This window comes from Podarcis filfolensis (assembly GCF_964270895.1).
Source record: "Podarcis filfolensis genome assembly, chromosome: 6".
Taxonomy (NCBI): Eukaryota; Metazoa; Chordata; class Lepidosauria; order Squamata; family Lacertidae; genus Podarcis; species Podarcis filfolensis.
In genome coordinates, this window is record NC_139609.1 from 84751448 (window position 1) to 84767966 (window position 16519).

General features: G+C 45.3%; 1 protein-coding gene across 2 annotated transcripts in view; it reads right to left on the reverse strand.

The window, feature by feature from the left end:
* Positions 1-6184: 6184 nt before the first annotated feature.
* Positions 6185-16519, reverse strand: part of BMP7 (bone morphogenetic protein 7) — a 79484-nt gene continuing 69149 nt past the window's right edge. Inside the window, exons 4-7 of one of the 2 annotated variants that reach the window (XM_083618894.1) lie at positions 15600-15797; positions 14588-14664; positions 13007-13117; positions 6185-10919 (exon numbers count right to left, since the gene is read on the reverse strand). In XM_083618894.1, the coding sequence (XP_083475020.1) occupies positions 10770-10919; positions 13007-13117; positions 14588-14664; positions 15600-15797 (536 nt within the window). In that variant the 3' untranslated portion in view covers positions 6185-10769. Of the gene's footprint in view, positions 10920-13006; positions 13118-14587; positions 14665-15584; positions 15798-16519 lie in introns of both variants that reach the window. The other variant, XM_083618893.1, reaches the window with a different exon arrangement.

Consider the following 16519-nt stretch of genomic DNA (forward strand, 5'->3'; position numbering starts at 1 on the left):
GTTCATGGTGAGTTCCAGCACCTCTTTTTCTAGAAAAACAGCACTGCCCACAAGGCAGCAGAGGTTTGTGATCAGAGTTTTCCTTCTCCTAGATGGGCTACCTTCCCAGGTTGACAAGTCCCATCTGCCCCTCACTTTCCTGAAGACACTGAATAAATTATTTTTCGGCATTCGCCAAAAGCAGTATAGCAAAGAAGCCAGACACACTTCCGAAGGGAGGGTATTCCACAACTTAGAGGCTGCCACAGTGAATAGCCTCTCCTGGGTCACCACCCCTGAACTTCTGAGGCAGGTGGGACTACCAAGAGCAAATGTTCGGTGCACACCACATGACAAACCAGTGGTGGGAGTGTACTGGGTGCAGGATGAATAGGAGTGTGTATGCAGCCTGTGTGAGGGAGCGGTGGGTACCATTTGTTGTTCTACCCCAGGAAGCAGATCCATTTGGGCTAGCCCTCATGGCTCCCTCAAGAACCAACACCTGCTTCCTCAAGCCTTCAGCTCTGACATTATCCACGTCTTCCCTAACCATATTTCTGGAGTGTTCTTCAGATTCTTGGCAGTGCTGCCTCTAACACATTCTGTTATTTTGTGACTTCTTGGCCAGGGATGCTCATTCTTTAATTCCTGCTGTTTGGATTCATGCTATTGGTTTGAGGCAACCCTTGGCCGAGTCCAAGATGTGCAGGACAAGATGGCTGCCACCGTATGCCTACCCTTGGCTTGTATTTGTGAGCCTTTTAAAGGAGAAAAGGAAAATGCCTCTGTTGCCCTACAGTTGTAGTGTTCTGAACAAGAACCATTGTCTGCAGGGGTCCTTGGTTTCCTGCGAAGCACAAAATATGTCAATAATCATTCTTAAAATAAAAATAAAAAATGGAGGTAAGCAGTGCTACAGTTACATGATCCACTGAAATTCATAACAGACAAATTGAATCCATCCCACCCAGCATGCAGCACAAACTACAAAAATAAACGCTTGATAGCTAAAACTCATGCGCTGAGGTCCAAGGGAATCCAATCTCTCTTCCACCACCCTCTTCTCCGCTCCCTTCCCAAAATAAAGATATAAATCTCAGAAAATAAGAGTTTCCAATGGCAGTGCTGACAGAAAGTTAACTACAGCTTCTTAAACCCAGATGCCCTTAACAGTATTTATCGTTGCACATTCTGCGTATGGTACGTGCTTGTTTTTACCTTGCCCTTGTTACAGCCGACTTCTCAGTAGTAATGTGAAACCAAAATAATGGATGGGTTGACCAAAGAAAGGAGGGGGGAACCTGGAACATTCTGTCATCTGCAATGTTACATTTTGTCTTCACTTTTCTTTGTCATGAAAAACTTACTCTGCAAAAACTAACCGGGAGGGGTGGGGGAAAGTGACTCATATAAATTTGAGTCCCAAATCTTTCAGGAGTGTTGGGAATAGGTGTTATTTGTTTATTAAAAATACCTTGGGCCAGTCAGCATCTCTCAACCTAACCTGCCTCACAAGGATGTTGTTAGGATGAAATGGGGAGGGGGAGGAGATCCAGGTACAACACCTTGAGGGAATGTGAGATAGAAACATAATATATAAATGGAAAACACACACACAACAAGCAATGTAGTTCAAGTTGGTGGGGCAACTTCAGAGAAAGGAGAAATGGAGAACTACAGTGTCAGCCGCTCATATAAAAGATTTCTGTTAAGCTGTGTGTGTGTGTTGTACTGGTTTTATTGTTGGTATTGATACTGTACACATCTAATAACTGGAGCTGCCTCAACATAATTGCAATAAATTTACTAGCAATTTAATTCCCCCTCCAATGAATGCATTTATTATTTACTTGGAACAAGCACACGCCATTGACAGCCATGGAACCTGCCCCCCACCCCCAACCCAAGCGAATGTGTTTAGGATTAGGGGTAACAGTTAAATAAGATTCCCAAATAGCGGAGGGGGAAAGTGGTTTCGCTTGCAAGAGAACTGGGAGACAACATAGCTGAACTTTGACCCTTTGTAACTCATTCCAGACTCGGCATCTTTCCACTTTCACATAGTTTATGTGAAGTCATCCAAGGAACTTGACACATCAGTAGCACATTGCATAGGGATAAATCCACCAACTTTGAATAGTTTCCCTCCATTAGCCGGGCCAAAGTTCATATCAGAGCCAGATACATTAACGGCTGGGTTAAGGATGTTGCAGTAAAGAAATCTGACCAAAATATCCCTTCGCCGTCAGCACTGGGTTGAGAATACATTTGCTCCCTACCCTGCGCTGGGCTCCTTTCAAATACTTTGCTCACGCTTCATCACTCACCCAGTTCCTCCCCCTTAACAGAACTCCTTGTCTGTGAGATCTTTATGGCAGGTAGAAGTTCAATAGGAGCAGCTTTCCCTACCCTTGGTGGGTGAAACTGCACCAGTTTAATGTCTTCCTCTCTCATGCACCTATTCTATCCCCAAAATGACCTCTGCTGTGCAAAAGTGCTTGGGGAGAGGGACTGTTGTTGTTTAGTTGTTTAGTCATGCCCGACTCTTCATGACCCCACGGACCAGAGCACGCCAGGCACTCCTGTCTTCCACTGCCTCCCGCAGTTTGGTCAAACTCATGCTGGTAGCTTCAAGAACACTGTCCAACCACCTCGTCCTCTGTCGTCCCCTTCTCCTTGTGCCCTCCATCTTTCCCAGCATCAGGGTCTTTTCCAGGGAGTCTTCTCTTCTCATGAGGTGGCCAAAGTATTGGAGCCTCAGCTTCACGACCTGTCCTTCCAGTGAGCACTCAGGGCTGATTTCCTTAAGAATGGAGAGGTTTGATCTTCTTGCAGTCCGTGGGACTCTCAAGAGGGACTAAGGAGAAGTAAATGTCTGGCACGATTATGAAGGTTCATCAACACTTAATCTATCCAATCGCTTTCTTCTCAAAATTGAATCCACGCAGTTGGGGGAGTCCCATATTTTAACACACAGAACTGTCTCAGCCTCTAATTCCAACCACCCTGGCAGCATGAATACTGAAAGAGACCGAGAAATAAGATGGTAAGGAGCTTCAAGAAAAGCCACCAAGGGCGACTGTCTTTCTCCCACCTGATCATCTGAAATGTGCAGTGTGAATGCATCCACAGGCAGCAGGGCTTCCAAAGGTTGCTTCTGCCCATCTGCAAGTTAGGCTGTGGCAAGCACACTCTGAGTAGCATAGGAGCATAATATGATCCCTGTTGAGACCGCAGCATTGGAGACACAAGCAGGATCTGCAACAAAGTGTTGCAGTGTGAAGTGCTGCTGTTCAGGATCCCAGTCACTCCTCCGCTCAATCAATTCTCCATTCCCTCCCCTTCGTCACTCGGTCAGAGCTCTAGGACCACTCAATGTGCTCAGATTTCACTGGGCTGTTTTGAGGGTTTCCATTCCTTTTGGATGTCACATATTATATGGGAGTGCACGTGTGTGAGAAAGATAAGAGAGAACCTTGCAGTTCCCCTGAGTCTGCTGGTATATTGTCTCTTGAGGGGAAGGGGGTGTAGTGCTGCTTTGGCTACAGAAGAAATGGCACTCACATCCTGAATATTGGAAACAGAAGGAAATGTACCTTTTTGGAGTTTGTGGGGTACCTCAGTATGTTCTGCGCAAGGTTCCAGTTCAGTTTCTGGAATAACGGGCAAACATTTGTCTAACAATTAGGGGAACATACAGAGGCATGTCCCTAGTGAATATTTCTGCTGCAAACAAGTGTTTTCAAACTTTATGGCTTGTATCTAACATAGTGCTGCGTAACCGTATCATCAGTGCAAGAAGTTCCACTTGCACAACAGCCTTTGCTTCCTTTCCTCCTCCCTGCTCTTCTCAGATCTGCTCCAGAGGATTGGAGGAACCCCCAAAGCAGATTTAGAGGGTACACAGTGGGGAGTCCCATTGTGCAAGCAAAAATCCTTGCGCCCAGACTGTTCTTAGCTCTACACTGGGTACAAGCCTATTTATTTATTTTTACTTATTGTTCCGTTTCTATCCCGCCCTTCCTCCAAGGATCTCAGGGTGGTGCACGTAGAATCATAGAATTGTAGATCTAGTTCAACCCCCTGCAATGCAGGGATCTCAGCACAGTCTCCCGTCCAATTTGAAACCATACTAGAACCTGCTTAGCTTTGCAAATGTGCTAGCAGTTTTATTGCTGCACCACATGGTTCTCATTTTGTCTTCCCCACACCCCTGTGAGGTAGGTTAGGCTAAGAGGTGGTTACTGGTCCAAAGTGAGGCATACGACTGCAGGAAGTTTTGAACCCTGGTTTCCCAGGACCTGGCCTGACACTCTAACCACTACTCTATATGCTGCCTCCAGAGCAAGAACATACTCTCCATGAAGTGGTGTCAAGGCGTCAGGAGAGAATCTTAATGCTGGCAGCATCTTTGGAAAGATATCCACTTAAATTGGGCAGTGGGGGAAAGGAGAGAGATTCAACTTCTTGGCTGGTGTTTCCGTAGCATTTCTCTCCCCCTGCCTTTCTTGTGCCTCTGCAATTTTACTGGAATGACTAAATCTCTCAACTATGTCAGCAGTAAACAGAATTAATTTACCTCCTAATTCTTTGAAACAGCTGCCGACAGCTGTGCTAGAATCAACCGGGCATCTTTGCAAGGCTGCCAGCAACGGATTTACGTTTTTTCCTTGGGGCTCTTACCCCCACCCCACCCCCACATTTCTGCATTAAGAGCTATGTGGTTGCTGTGACTGTTGACAAGTAACCATGGCACATAATCTAAGCAGTTAGGAATACAAGGAAATAGGAGGTGAGAATGAATCAAAGCAAGGGGGGCAGGCAATGATCGAGTTCCGCACTATTAGGTGATCTTGAGATCTAGTAGACTGACAGGCCTTGTGACTAAGGGGGAAAGAAGGAATGTAACTGCATAGGATGCAGGGGCATTATTTTTTACTGAATCAGAGGCTCTGTAAGGTATCAGGCGAGGGAATATTACCAGTCCTAACTGGAGACATTGGGGATTGAACTTGGGACCTTCTCAATACAGTGGTACCCCGGGTTAAGAACTTAATTCGTTCCGGAGGTCTGCTTTTAAGCTGAAACTGTTCTTAACCTGAAGCACCACTTTAGCTAATGGGGCCTCCCGCTGCCACCGCACAGCCGGAGCACGATTTCTGTTCTCATCCTGAAGCAAAGTTCTTAACCCAAGGTACTATTTCTGGGTTACCGGAGTCTGTAACCTGAAGCGTATGTAACCCAAGGTAAAGGTAAAGGTACCCCTGACCATTAGGTCCAGTCGTGACCGACTCTGGGGTTGCGGTGCTCATCTCGCTTTATTGGCCAAGGGAGCTGGCGTACAGCTTCCGGGTCCTGTGGCCAGCTGTTTCTTTGCTTCTGGCAAACCAGAGCAGCGCACGGAAACACCATTTACCTTCCCGCTGGAGCGGTACCTATTTACCTACTTGCCCTGGCATGCTTTCGAACTGCTAGGTTGGCAGGAGCAGGGACTGAGCAACGGGAGCTCACCCCATCACAGGGATTCGAACCCCCGACCTTCTGATCGGCAAGTCCTAGCTCTGTGGTTTAACCCACAGCGCCACCCACGTCCCCTGGGTACCACTGTGTTATATTTCGAGTTGATGATTGACATGCCCAGCAACTAGGGTGAAGTGGAGGCAGTGGAGGCTCACAGTGATGGAGTTTGGGGAACTTTATATATTTAAAGCACATGATTCCCTCCTACACACAGAGAGAATCCTGGGTACTGCAGTTCAGCCTTCACATAACTAGAATTCCCAGCACCCATTAAAAAACTACAGTTCCCAGGGTTCTTATGGTGTGTAACCAGGGACAGCAAGCGGAGACCATGGATTGACTCTAACGCAAGCCTGAATAAATAAAGGTTTACTTCTAGCAGTATTAGCAAGGATGCCTTGACATATTTTTAAGTTCATCATTTCTGCCCTGCTAACACGGCCAACAAAATTACCATGGCAGACACGTTAAATCAATTGCCTATCTCTTGAAAGGATAGATCTTGTCACTCATCTCCATGTGCGCAGGATGGACTATAAGTACACAGATGAAATCCTGAGTGTACCTTAGTGGTACTTTACTCAAGTTACGAATAAATGTGCACAGGTCTGGGGTGCAAGCACAGGTAGGGCAGAGAGCAGAGGAAAAAAGAGAAATGATCACATCAACACACAAAACTAGGCAGTCTTCTTTAAAACATGTAAAACAGCAATGATTTATTTGATTAAATTGTACAAACAACCTTCTAAAAACAACTGCTCTAAAGGGAGGAAAGGACCCAAAATGTATAGTTTTCTTTTTGCGCCAACAGTTGTTAATAAATATCTTTAAATAAGGAAACAAAATGTGCTCAAAGGAGAGATGAAGATATATATATTTTTCCTGAACGTGATTGGAGGAAGTGGAGAGAAAAATCCAGTAGCTGAAATAAATAATTTTTGTTCTTGCTTTCGTGAAAACTATTTACACAAACATGTACAAACAATGCGGAGTTTACACAGAGATGGGCAGAAAGCCTGCCATTTATTACCCCAGGAAAAACAATATCCCCATAAAACATATCTTAAAAAGAAGAGACTGGAGGGTATACAGTGAAACGGTTTATGCCACCTATAGAACAGCAACCAACAGGGCAACAAGGCACTGGAGCTCACCCATATAATATATAATAACACACTCAGAAGGTGTTTCTTATGTATCATTAGCCTTAAAAGAAGCATCTGAGTTCCCTGAACAAGGCTTATCAAACCCCTAGAAGTGCATAGTTAGGTGGCTGAACTTTTCTATAATAATGCACCAGAGGTCTAGGCACTTCCCCATCCTGGCTTCTCTGGCATGGGCTGCCTGGCCAAAGCTAAGTGAGGGAGAAGATAACAAGGCAGAAACAGTTCCAGGTCTTGCAGAGGCCACTGATGGTCCACAACGGGTAAGCCAGACTTTGCTGCAGGGCCTTGTGTGAAATATTTGTTGGCCCCGACCAATTTTGTGTGGTTATACACCAGTATCTGATTATGTACCTTCTGATCAGAGATAAAACACGGCAAGAAAAGGTTTTAATATACTTTGATCCCAATGCTGTCCATCAAGATAAAGGAGCTATATATGTATATTCCAGGATTGCCTAATTCGGAAAATTTATCGCTAGTTTGGGGTTTCCAGTATCTAATATTTGACAATAAATAAGCTTGGGGAATATAGTGCTGGATTTGGAATACCAAATCCTCCTTGTTTAACTTGTAATTGCATTTTTAATAATGGCAGCCTTGGGAGTCGAAGAACCCCATAGGCATTTTCTTAATAAAGAAATTTGTTTTTTGAAAATATTTTTTGGGGGAATGTGGACTGGAATTCCTGATCAGAAAGTGAAGGTAAAGACATGCCGAGGTGATTGTATAACCACCGCATATGACGGTATGATCATTTAAAGGGTTTCTGGGTGTGGGTGGGCGCCCCTCAAGCAATACACGCATCCTATCTGGGGTCCACTCCTCCCCCCCACAGGGACCAACCCCCCCACCCCCATGCTGCCAGAGGGAGAAGTAGGTAGGAAAGCACAGGTGTTAATTCCTACTCTTCCTCATGTGGCTGCACTCCAGCAACAAGTATGCTACCTTTCCTCTGACTCTGTGAAGGAGGATGAGGAAGTGTCCTCTCTCAGAGGAGGTCCTGAACAACATCAGCACCAGCTAGCCTAGGGACGAGCTGAGGTTTCAGACACTGCCAGAAAGCGCCTGTTGCTAGCCCAAGTAGTAGGCTCTGTCTGGAGAACATGCGGCCTTTCACCCAGGCCCCAAATTTGCCAGCTTGCTAGGGGCAGCCATAAGAAAAAGGCCGCCTCATCGCAGCACAAACCCCACTGTGATAGCAGGACCCTTCTCCCCTCATTGGAGGTTTGCAAAACCCCAAGCGCTGAATGACAACAACGGCTGTGCTGTGGATCTCAAACCTTCTCAGTCGTTCTCTCACATGAATGCTGTACTTTGGGGTGTTTTTTCTGCCCCCTCCCCCTTTTCCACCAAGGCCTCGTTGAAATGTACAATGAGACAGAGGACTGCTGGTTATTTATGATGCCTGAAATTTCTTGCACCAAATCATGTCTGAATTTTGAGGCTGTGACTGGTGGATGTAAGGAACTTTTTAGAGAAGCCGCTCTTGCTACTTCTGGCAGCAAATACCATGGTCTGGAAGAGCACAGTTCAGATCCTGGCTTGGACATGAATCCCTCTGGCTATTTATTGGGCAAGTCACTGTGTTCTTAGGGCTAGGGTTGAAGCTTAGCACCCTTGTCTCAGGCCAGCCTTCCCCCCAACTTGGTGCCCTCCAGATATTTTGGACGATGACTCCTATTAGCCCATCCAACGTGATGGAGGCTAATAGGAATCACGGTCCAAAACATTTGGTGGGCAAAACAGGGGTTTTATCTATGAACTGTACAGGTCTGTACAACTTCTTTTGTTCTGCAGAATTTAGTCTACATTCTAAAAGTATTTAGCATTGTAAGGCACAATAAGCTATGCAGGCTAATAAAACTCCATGCCCAATTATTATAAAAGGTATTCAGTCACATATTTGATAATGTGGGGTTTTGGGGAGTCCTTGGTAACACCTTGAGGTCCCACCAGCAACAGACAGAATTTGCTGTGGACACTTTGTTCAGTCCCACAAATTTCCAAGCATGACTTCGCCAGCAAAACAGGCTTTTGGCCAACCAAGATACACAAATCCCACCTGCTCCCCACAAAATTAACCAGTCTGATTTGTTCCAAAGATCTCTTTGTTCATTCATTATATTTTTAGAAGGCGCTTTGTATGTTTATGTATGGAAAACTGGGATTTAGCTGTAGCACTTAATAGCCCATGATAGAACTATCCTCTGTGCTCCAAATGCTTTTTGAAAAGCCATCTTCATCTTGCGGAAAATAATCCTGCAAGTTAAGTTATCCCTTCCCAATGTTCAGAGGCCTGCTTCCTTTAGTCTTCCTTCCTATTTACTAATCTTGGTATCTTTCCCCTCGAAACTTTCCCAGTGTCCCAAGCCTCTTTTTGAAAGCAGTACAAATAACGAAACACAGTGCTTCAGATACAGACATCTTAAGCTCAGGAGCACAAAAACACCTCAAGTTTTGGAAAAGTTCTACCTGTCGGTGCAACCTAAAATGATATTTGTCTTAACATCATACTGTTGATTTGTGTACAAGTTGGTCATCAACTGTAGTTCCTAAATCTTTCTTAAAATCCCTGACGCCTATCCAGTTTCTCAGCAAATGGGTTCTTCTGAATTTAATTCTGTCCCCCAAGTCATACTTCTGAATGTATGACCTGTCCTTTACAGTGTTGCAGACCTTCCCAATTTGATAAGGATCCTGTCCATTTCCTCATCCACATCGGTAAGATACAGAACTCTGCCCAGTGTTTATTTATTCATTTAACACAATTCATATGCCACTGGATGGTAATAAAACCTCCAAGCGGTTTACAAGAAATATTAAAAATTTATCAATAATATTTTTCCGTGGAATGCTGCTGGATACATGCTATAGAACCCTCCTGCCATGCCAGATTTGGGGAGGATTAAAACCAGCACAACAGAATATTAGAATCTGAGAGAGGATGCTGCTCAGGAAAATAAAATCCTTGTGACAAGCACATCCCTTCCAGACACCAAAAGAGGTCCACTGTTTTGGAGGCCTAAGTATTCCTATTGTCTATGGAGTTGGAAGTAAATCAAATGAAAGAAAGTTTAAGGATATGGAGAATGACAATGATTTTCTGTTCCTAGAGTAAAAACTGCTCATTTGTTGTTGTGGCTAAATGTTATGAAAAGGAACCAGTTTTGCAAATTTTATTGTTGGTTTACAGCAGATTTTTAAAATATAAAAATAGGAGTTCTGTAGTGGCTTAATTGTGCAAGGTGTCACACAATTAAGTCAACTGTACTGGAGATACATGACAGTGAATCAGATACGTGTGCAGTTTATATGGCTGTCGGTGTGTTAGGATGGGAACATGAAGTACAAATAAGCCACAACTATTCTAGATTTCTATTGCTGGCTGTGCTTTTGATTGGGGAACATGATGCACAGCTGTAAATCTCTCTCTCTCTCTCTCTCTCTCTCACACACACACACACACACACACCAACAATTGAGATCTGCTTTGCAAGAATTGCAGTACCGCTTTGGTGGTGAAATGTTCCAAACATGTAAAACGTTATGGGAAGATAGAAACATCCATGAAAACAAAAAGTCAGGAGTTACACATCCATAGTAATTTTAACAGAATCACTGTTTCATTCAGGTAGCTGAATTCATTCATTTCAGTTCAAACAATTCATTCCTCTAAAAGTAACTTTTACAAACCTGTGCCCTCCCCACACACAACAGACACGCAATCACACACACAAGCATGTTTCCCACTACAGATGGCTTTTAGTTGTTGTTAAAAAGGTTCATTTCCCCCGACAAAGCACTTTTGGACAGGTTTTGCTTGCCTTACAGAAGTACGGACCTGTTTACAAAACCGATCTTCGGTCCTTGTTTTCCTTGTGCATCAGTTTGCAGAATGATGCTTGTTTGGAAGCCAAAATTGTTCAAGGTGCCGCTTGTGTCTGCGTTTCTTTTCTTTGGCCACTTCAGAAACGGTATTCCTAAGAACTGCGGCATGTTTTCAAAGAAGGGTTTCTTTTCTTTCTAACGACACATGTTATAAGACAACGGCACACACAACCTGCACATTCTGCAAGCTGCATGTGGCTTTCCCGATTTGAATGTTCAATGGCAGCCACAGGCTCGTACCACCATGTTCCGGTATTTCTTCAGAATGACGTTGGAGCTGTCGTCAAAATAGAGGACGGAGATGGCGTTGAGCTGCGTTGGGGCACAGCAAGGCTTCGGCACTGTATCTGGGTTTATAAAGTGAACCTGTAGGGACAAAACAGTTGCAAGACATCAAGGTAGTCACATCTTCTCTTCTACGGCCACCATCACAAAATGTTTTGATAGGTGTTAACACAAAGCATTTCCTATAGACTCTTTCCTATTGACCCAAACTTGAGAACCCGGGTGTTTTAACACAGTGATGGGGAAGATGTAGCTCACCAGATATTGTTGAACTTTAATGCAACAAGGCCAATGGTCAAGATGATGGGGAATGCAGTCCAACAATATCTGCTTCCCATTCCTGTTGTAACAAACAGCATCACTACCATTTTCTTCCATTTTCATATCTTTCACAAGGAGAAAGACAGAAAAAGTCTGCACCACAGCCGTTCCCATTCAAGTTTCAAGTGAGAGACACAGCATCATCACCTAACAAGATATTTGAATTTTGCATTAGGGCTCCCTCCTGAACACCAGTGAGGAGCAGCTGAGAGGGAAAATGACCTTTGATGTTGTGCAAAGCGTGCAATTATAGTTCCTTCCTCTGCAAGAAGATCTGCTGCAAGAAGATCAAAGCATGGGCAGAAAAGGCTCAGCAGAGAGGTAGATGTGGTCCTTGCAAATATGCAAAAAGTGCTCATGCATTTTGCAATTACATGCATGCAATTTGAAGGATGCAACTGCATTTTGAGCTTGAGGTTTTGAACAGTTATAGGTACGGCTTTGCAGTTCAGCTGTGCACTGCATTCTTCCACTGGGATTACAGAGTTCTTTTTGCCTTTTCTCACAATCAGAACATGGTGTTGGAAAGCTCTTATTAAAGCAAGCAAACGAAGAAAAAACTTCTTTATGGGGGAAAAGGAAAGTGAAACTTGGGTGGAGTTAAATATATGTCTGTGTGTCCATGAGAAACAACTATTTATTTTAATAGTTATTTTAATAAGCTATTTCTTCTATGTGACCGCTTTATATGATTAATCTTTTAATGAGATTACACACACACAAATACTATTATGTTCTCTCTGGCTGATTTTTATAGAGGCTTTTAAGTACTTCATATCCTCTGAAAGTTTTCTTCTGATGAGCAGCTAATAAATCTAGTTTGGGCACCTGCTACTGCTAATTCTTCTTGTGCAATGGGTGCACAATGGGTACAATCCACTGAAAATGGGCTCAGCCACTTGCTGAGTAAAAGGTAAAGACAAAGTTAAAGGACCCCTGGAGGTTAAATCCTGTCAGAGTCAACTAAGGGGTGCGGCACTCATCTGGCTTTTCAGAGCGAGGGAGCCAGCATTTGTCCACAGACAGCTTTCCTGGTCATGTGGCCAGCATGATGAAACCACTTCTGGTGCAACAGAACACCGTGATGGAAGCCAGAGCGCACGGAAATGCCGTTTACCTTCCCGCTGCAGCAGTACCTATTTATCTACTTGCACTTTGACATGCTTTTGAACTGCTAGGTTGGCAGGAACTGGGACAGAGCAACGGGAGCTCACTCCATCGCAGGGATTCGAACCACCAACCTTCTGATCAGCAAGCCCAAGAGGCTCTGTGAAGTACCACCACTGGGAATGGCCAGCCCAGACTTCTCCACTTGCAACATCAAGGAGCCCAGCGCACTCCTTGAGGCTCTGCCCAATCTGTAACCCTGCAGGAGTAACAGCAACACCCTGCCTTCTATATGAAGCTCTATCTCCTGACAGTTATTGGCCCTTGCCCAGGAGAAGGTAGGCAGTGGCAATGTGAACACTCTCTGCTGCTGCAGCTGCCGAAAAAGTTAAATGCTTGAACAAGGAAAGGAAAGTGAGGTGAGGTGAAGTCCTCCTTCTGCCATTGTAAGCCCACTCCCCTCCCTTTCTCAAAACAGCAGAAAGTTATTTGCACCACCTTCTTCTCCCCATTTCAGGTTTTCCTCAAAGTGCCCCTACCTGAGCAAATCTCAAAACGGGTGCAAATAATACCCAGCATAATATCTAGAGGTTATTTCACCTCGTTAAAATCCACAATGACTAACACCTCGCGTAAGAAAGAAAGAAAGAAAGAAAGAAAGAAAGAAAGAAAGAAAGAAGAAAGAAAGACATTGATCGGATTAAGTCAAGCTGTTCGAAAAGGCATTAGGATGAGCTTACCAGTGTTTGTACAATAGCATGGTTTGTTGCATTCATGTAAGAGTTCAATGGAAAGGCACACTCTCCCTCGCAATAATACGCAGCATAACCTTCTGGAGCAATGATCCAGTCCTGGGTTACATCAGAGAAAGAGAAGATTTAGTAAAACACTCCTCAGTACGTTTGACATTTGTAGATGTTCACAGCACTGGTTTCAGCTGATCCATCCCGACCTCTGATTACACCATGGAGGCATTTGCACATAATGATAAGCCATAAAAGGTAAAAGGTAAAGGGACCCCTGACCATTAGGTCCAGTCATGGCCGACTCTGGGGTTGCGGCGCTCATCTCGCTTTATTGGCCGAGGGAGCCGGCGTACAGCTTTCAGGTCATGTGGCCAGCATGACTAACTGCTTCTGGCGAACCAGAGCAGCACACAGAAACGCTGTTTACCTTCCCACCGGGAAGCACTCTGAGGTGCTTTCAAACTGCTAGGTTGGCAGGAGCAGGGACCGAGCAACGGGAGCTCATCCCGTTGCGGGGATTCGAACCGCCGACCTTCTGATCGGCAAGTCCTAGGCTCTGTGGTTTCACCCACAGCGCCACCCGTGTCCCTTCTATAATAAGCCATACTTTCTGGTTAATCATGGTTTATCAGGAACAAGCAGTGTGCTAGCCATGGTTTATCAGGAAAGAGCAAGGCATCCTGCCTGATCGCCGCTCCCTTGGCATGAGTGGGATGAACAACAAACCCGGAAGCCTCAGCTCTGTGTTACATCTGAACTAGGCTGCATGGTTTGTTGCTCCCTAACAAGCCATTAGAACCAACAATCTAAACCCATGGTTTGTGGTCGACAGGATGATTGTGTCTTGTCAGCGTGCAGGAAAACGCAATCTTGATTTGGACGTAACACAAAATCAAGTCTTCTTGATCCCGCTCACAGCAGGGGAGAAGCAGAGCAGGAGGAACTGGGTAGAATTCACCAACAAGCAGCTTGCACTTTACTATAATTGCCTATAAGAAAGTCTGGTTGGCTGCTACATGCAAGTGGAGCTATTGAAGGATTTTGTGACTATTCTGCTGCACATCAGGGATACGGAGCCTCAGATCTAGAGGTCAAATACAGCCCTATAAGCCTTTGCATCTGACCCTTGGGAGTTCCCCTCGCACCATACCCTTGCCCCAGGCCACACCCCTCATTTGGCCCTGCTTCACATCTTATTGCCTGGCTGGTTTTTGCCTTGCTGGAATGTGTCCTTATATCCTGATAATGGTTCTGGCCTGTCTGGATGGAAGACAGAGAGGAGGGTGCAAAAGCTACCCTACTGTACAAAGGCGAAATTTACATGAATTGCTCCAGTACTTCCGGGTTTGCCACAGACATTCGCCGGAATGGACACTAGACGAGGCAAACGATTGCGGAGGTATTATCGTACATTAGAAGTTTGCGGCAACTGCCAGGATGGGCTTAGCCACTGCTCTTCTCTAAGGGTCAGAACTTGGAAAACTGGGTCATGGGGTTCACATTACCGGCACAATAGCAACAGAGGACTAAAAATGCACCACAAATCTCTGATTCCAAGCACAGAAATCACATTACCTGCCAGCCAAGATCCCTGAAGCTGACATAGAGCTCATGTTTCTTGCAAGCTTGTCTCTGGTCAGTGCTGCTGTTTTCTGAGTTTGAAAAGTGTTGAGTAGGAAAAGGAGAGGAAAAAATTACCATGTTAGCTGAGATTGACCAGCAGCAAACTACACAGCAATTTTAGTGACTGCACAGCCCAGTTAAGGGCAATTTCTGTCACCCTCACTAGTGACTTACATGAACATTTTAACATCAGACCTTTTTTTGAGTGGGCACATATCAAAATTTGAGTTGGGGGCAGGATCAAAATTCTGCCTCAAACTCTGTGCAAGGAAAAGCTGTTGGCAGTATTGCGAGAGGTGAATGCCATTACACTTCATGACTTATTGTATTATAAGCTTCAACAATAGGAAATGTTGTTAATGAGCATTTTAAGCAGCCTATTGTTTCCTGTGAAAAATCAAGGGAGCCCCCAGAAACAAATTATTGTTACCTCTGATCCACATATTGTATTTGCAAAATCAGCTTTGCCATCTCACTCAAACCAGGGCAAAACCTCAGAAAAGTAAACAATGCTTCTGTGTTTACACAACCCTAGCTTGTATTTATTCAAGTGCTTTTGCCTATGGCTACTTGTTCATTAACTGGGCAAAGGCAAAACACACTCACACTTTAGCCTCAGTCAGGCTTCTCCTCTCTGGTAGGCAGTTGTAACATCGCACACAAGATGCGATGCCTATTTCTCCATATAGTTTGGTGCCTGGCTCAGAGTTGGGAACCACAGTTATGTTATGGCTTGATGGTTCTGCGGCACACAGTGCGGCAAACTTGCGGATGGCCAGAAGTGCCATCGGTGGGGTCCCACCCAGCCAGTGGAACTCCTGCTCCACCCATCTTCTACCCTGACTGCTGGCCTGTAAGGTCCCACGCAGCATTCACCCCCTGAAACAGAAATTGTTCCAGCTTTTAAACAGCATTCCCCACCAGGGTTAGCTTTATGGAAAGCACACACCTAATGCCGGCATACCTCCGAGGTTTGACACCCGAAAGGCTTCTTGGTTCTTTGGCGTCTTCGACCGGTTCTGGTTCCGCTGTTTGCCTCCTGCGGAACGGATACTGCGGAGATGCACCTCTGTGGCTTTGAAGAAAGCCACGGTGAAGGGCTGCTTGTTTTGCGGGCCGTGTCTTCCAATAAGACCAGCTAACTTGGGATTGATGCTTTGCCCTAAGGAGATGGGGGACGGACAGACCATTAGCTCTGAAGCGGAGTGTTACCTGCTTCCCATTTGCACCAGGAAGAGCAGGAAGACAAATAGCTGGACTTGCAAACACACAAGCTAAACTCCCATGGCTTTCCAGACGCACGCTGAGGCTAACTTAAAAACTTGTCGTGGGCATCCATTTGTCTCAAGAGACGACGGAGTGAGCCTCCAGGAGTGAAGTCAAGTTGCTGGAGAATCCCAGCGCCTGCTGTGGCTGCAGAGACTGGTAACTCCTAACTGCTGCCCCCTGCTCTCTTTTTGCTGCATCTGCAACACCAAATAACCACCCCAGGGTGCAAGCCTGTGTGTATGGAGGTCCTGGGCTGCCCAGATGACAGGACCCCTCTCTCAGTCTCGCTGATGTGGTCCAAAGGAAAGCAGAGCAATATGTTTGGCACCATCCTGGCTACAGGAATTGCCAGAAGGTGGGATGCAAGGCACTCGCCAAAGTGGTGCATGCTCTAGTTAGTTATCTCCCGCTTGGACTACTGCAATGCACTCTACGTGGGGCTACCTTTGAAGATGACCCGGAAACTACAAATAATCCAGAATGCGGCAGCTAGGCTGGTGACTGGGGGCGGCCGCCGAGACCACATAACACCGGTCTTGAAAGAGCTACATTGGCTCCCAGTACGTTTCCGAGCACAATTTAAAGTGTTGGTGTTGACCTTTAAAGCCCTAAATG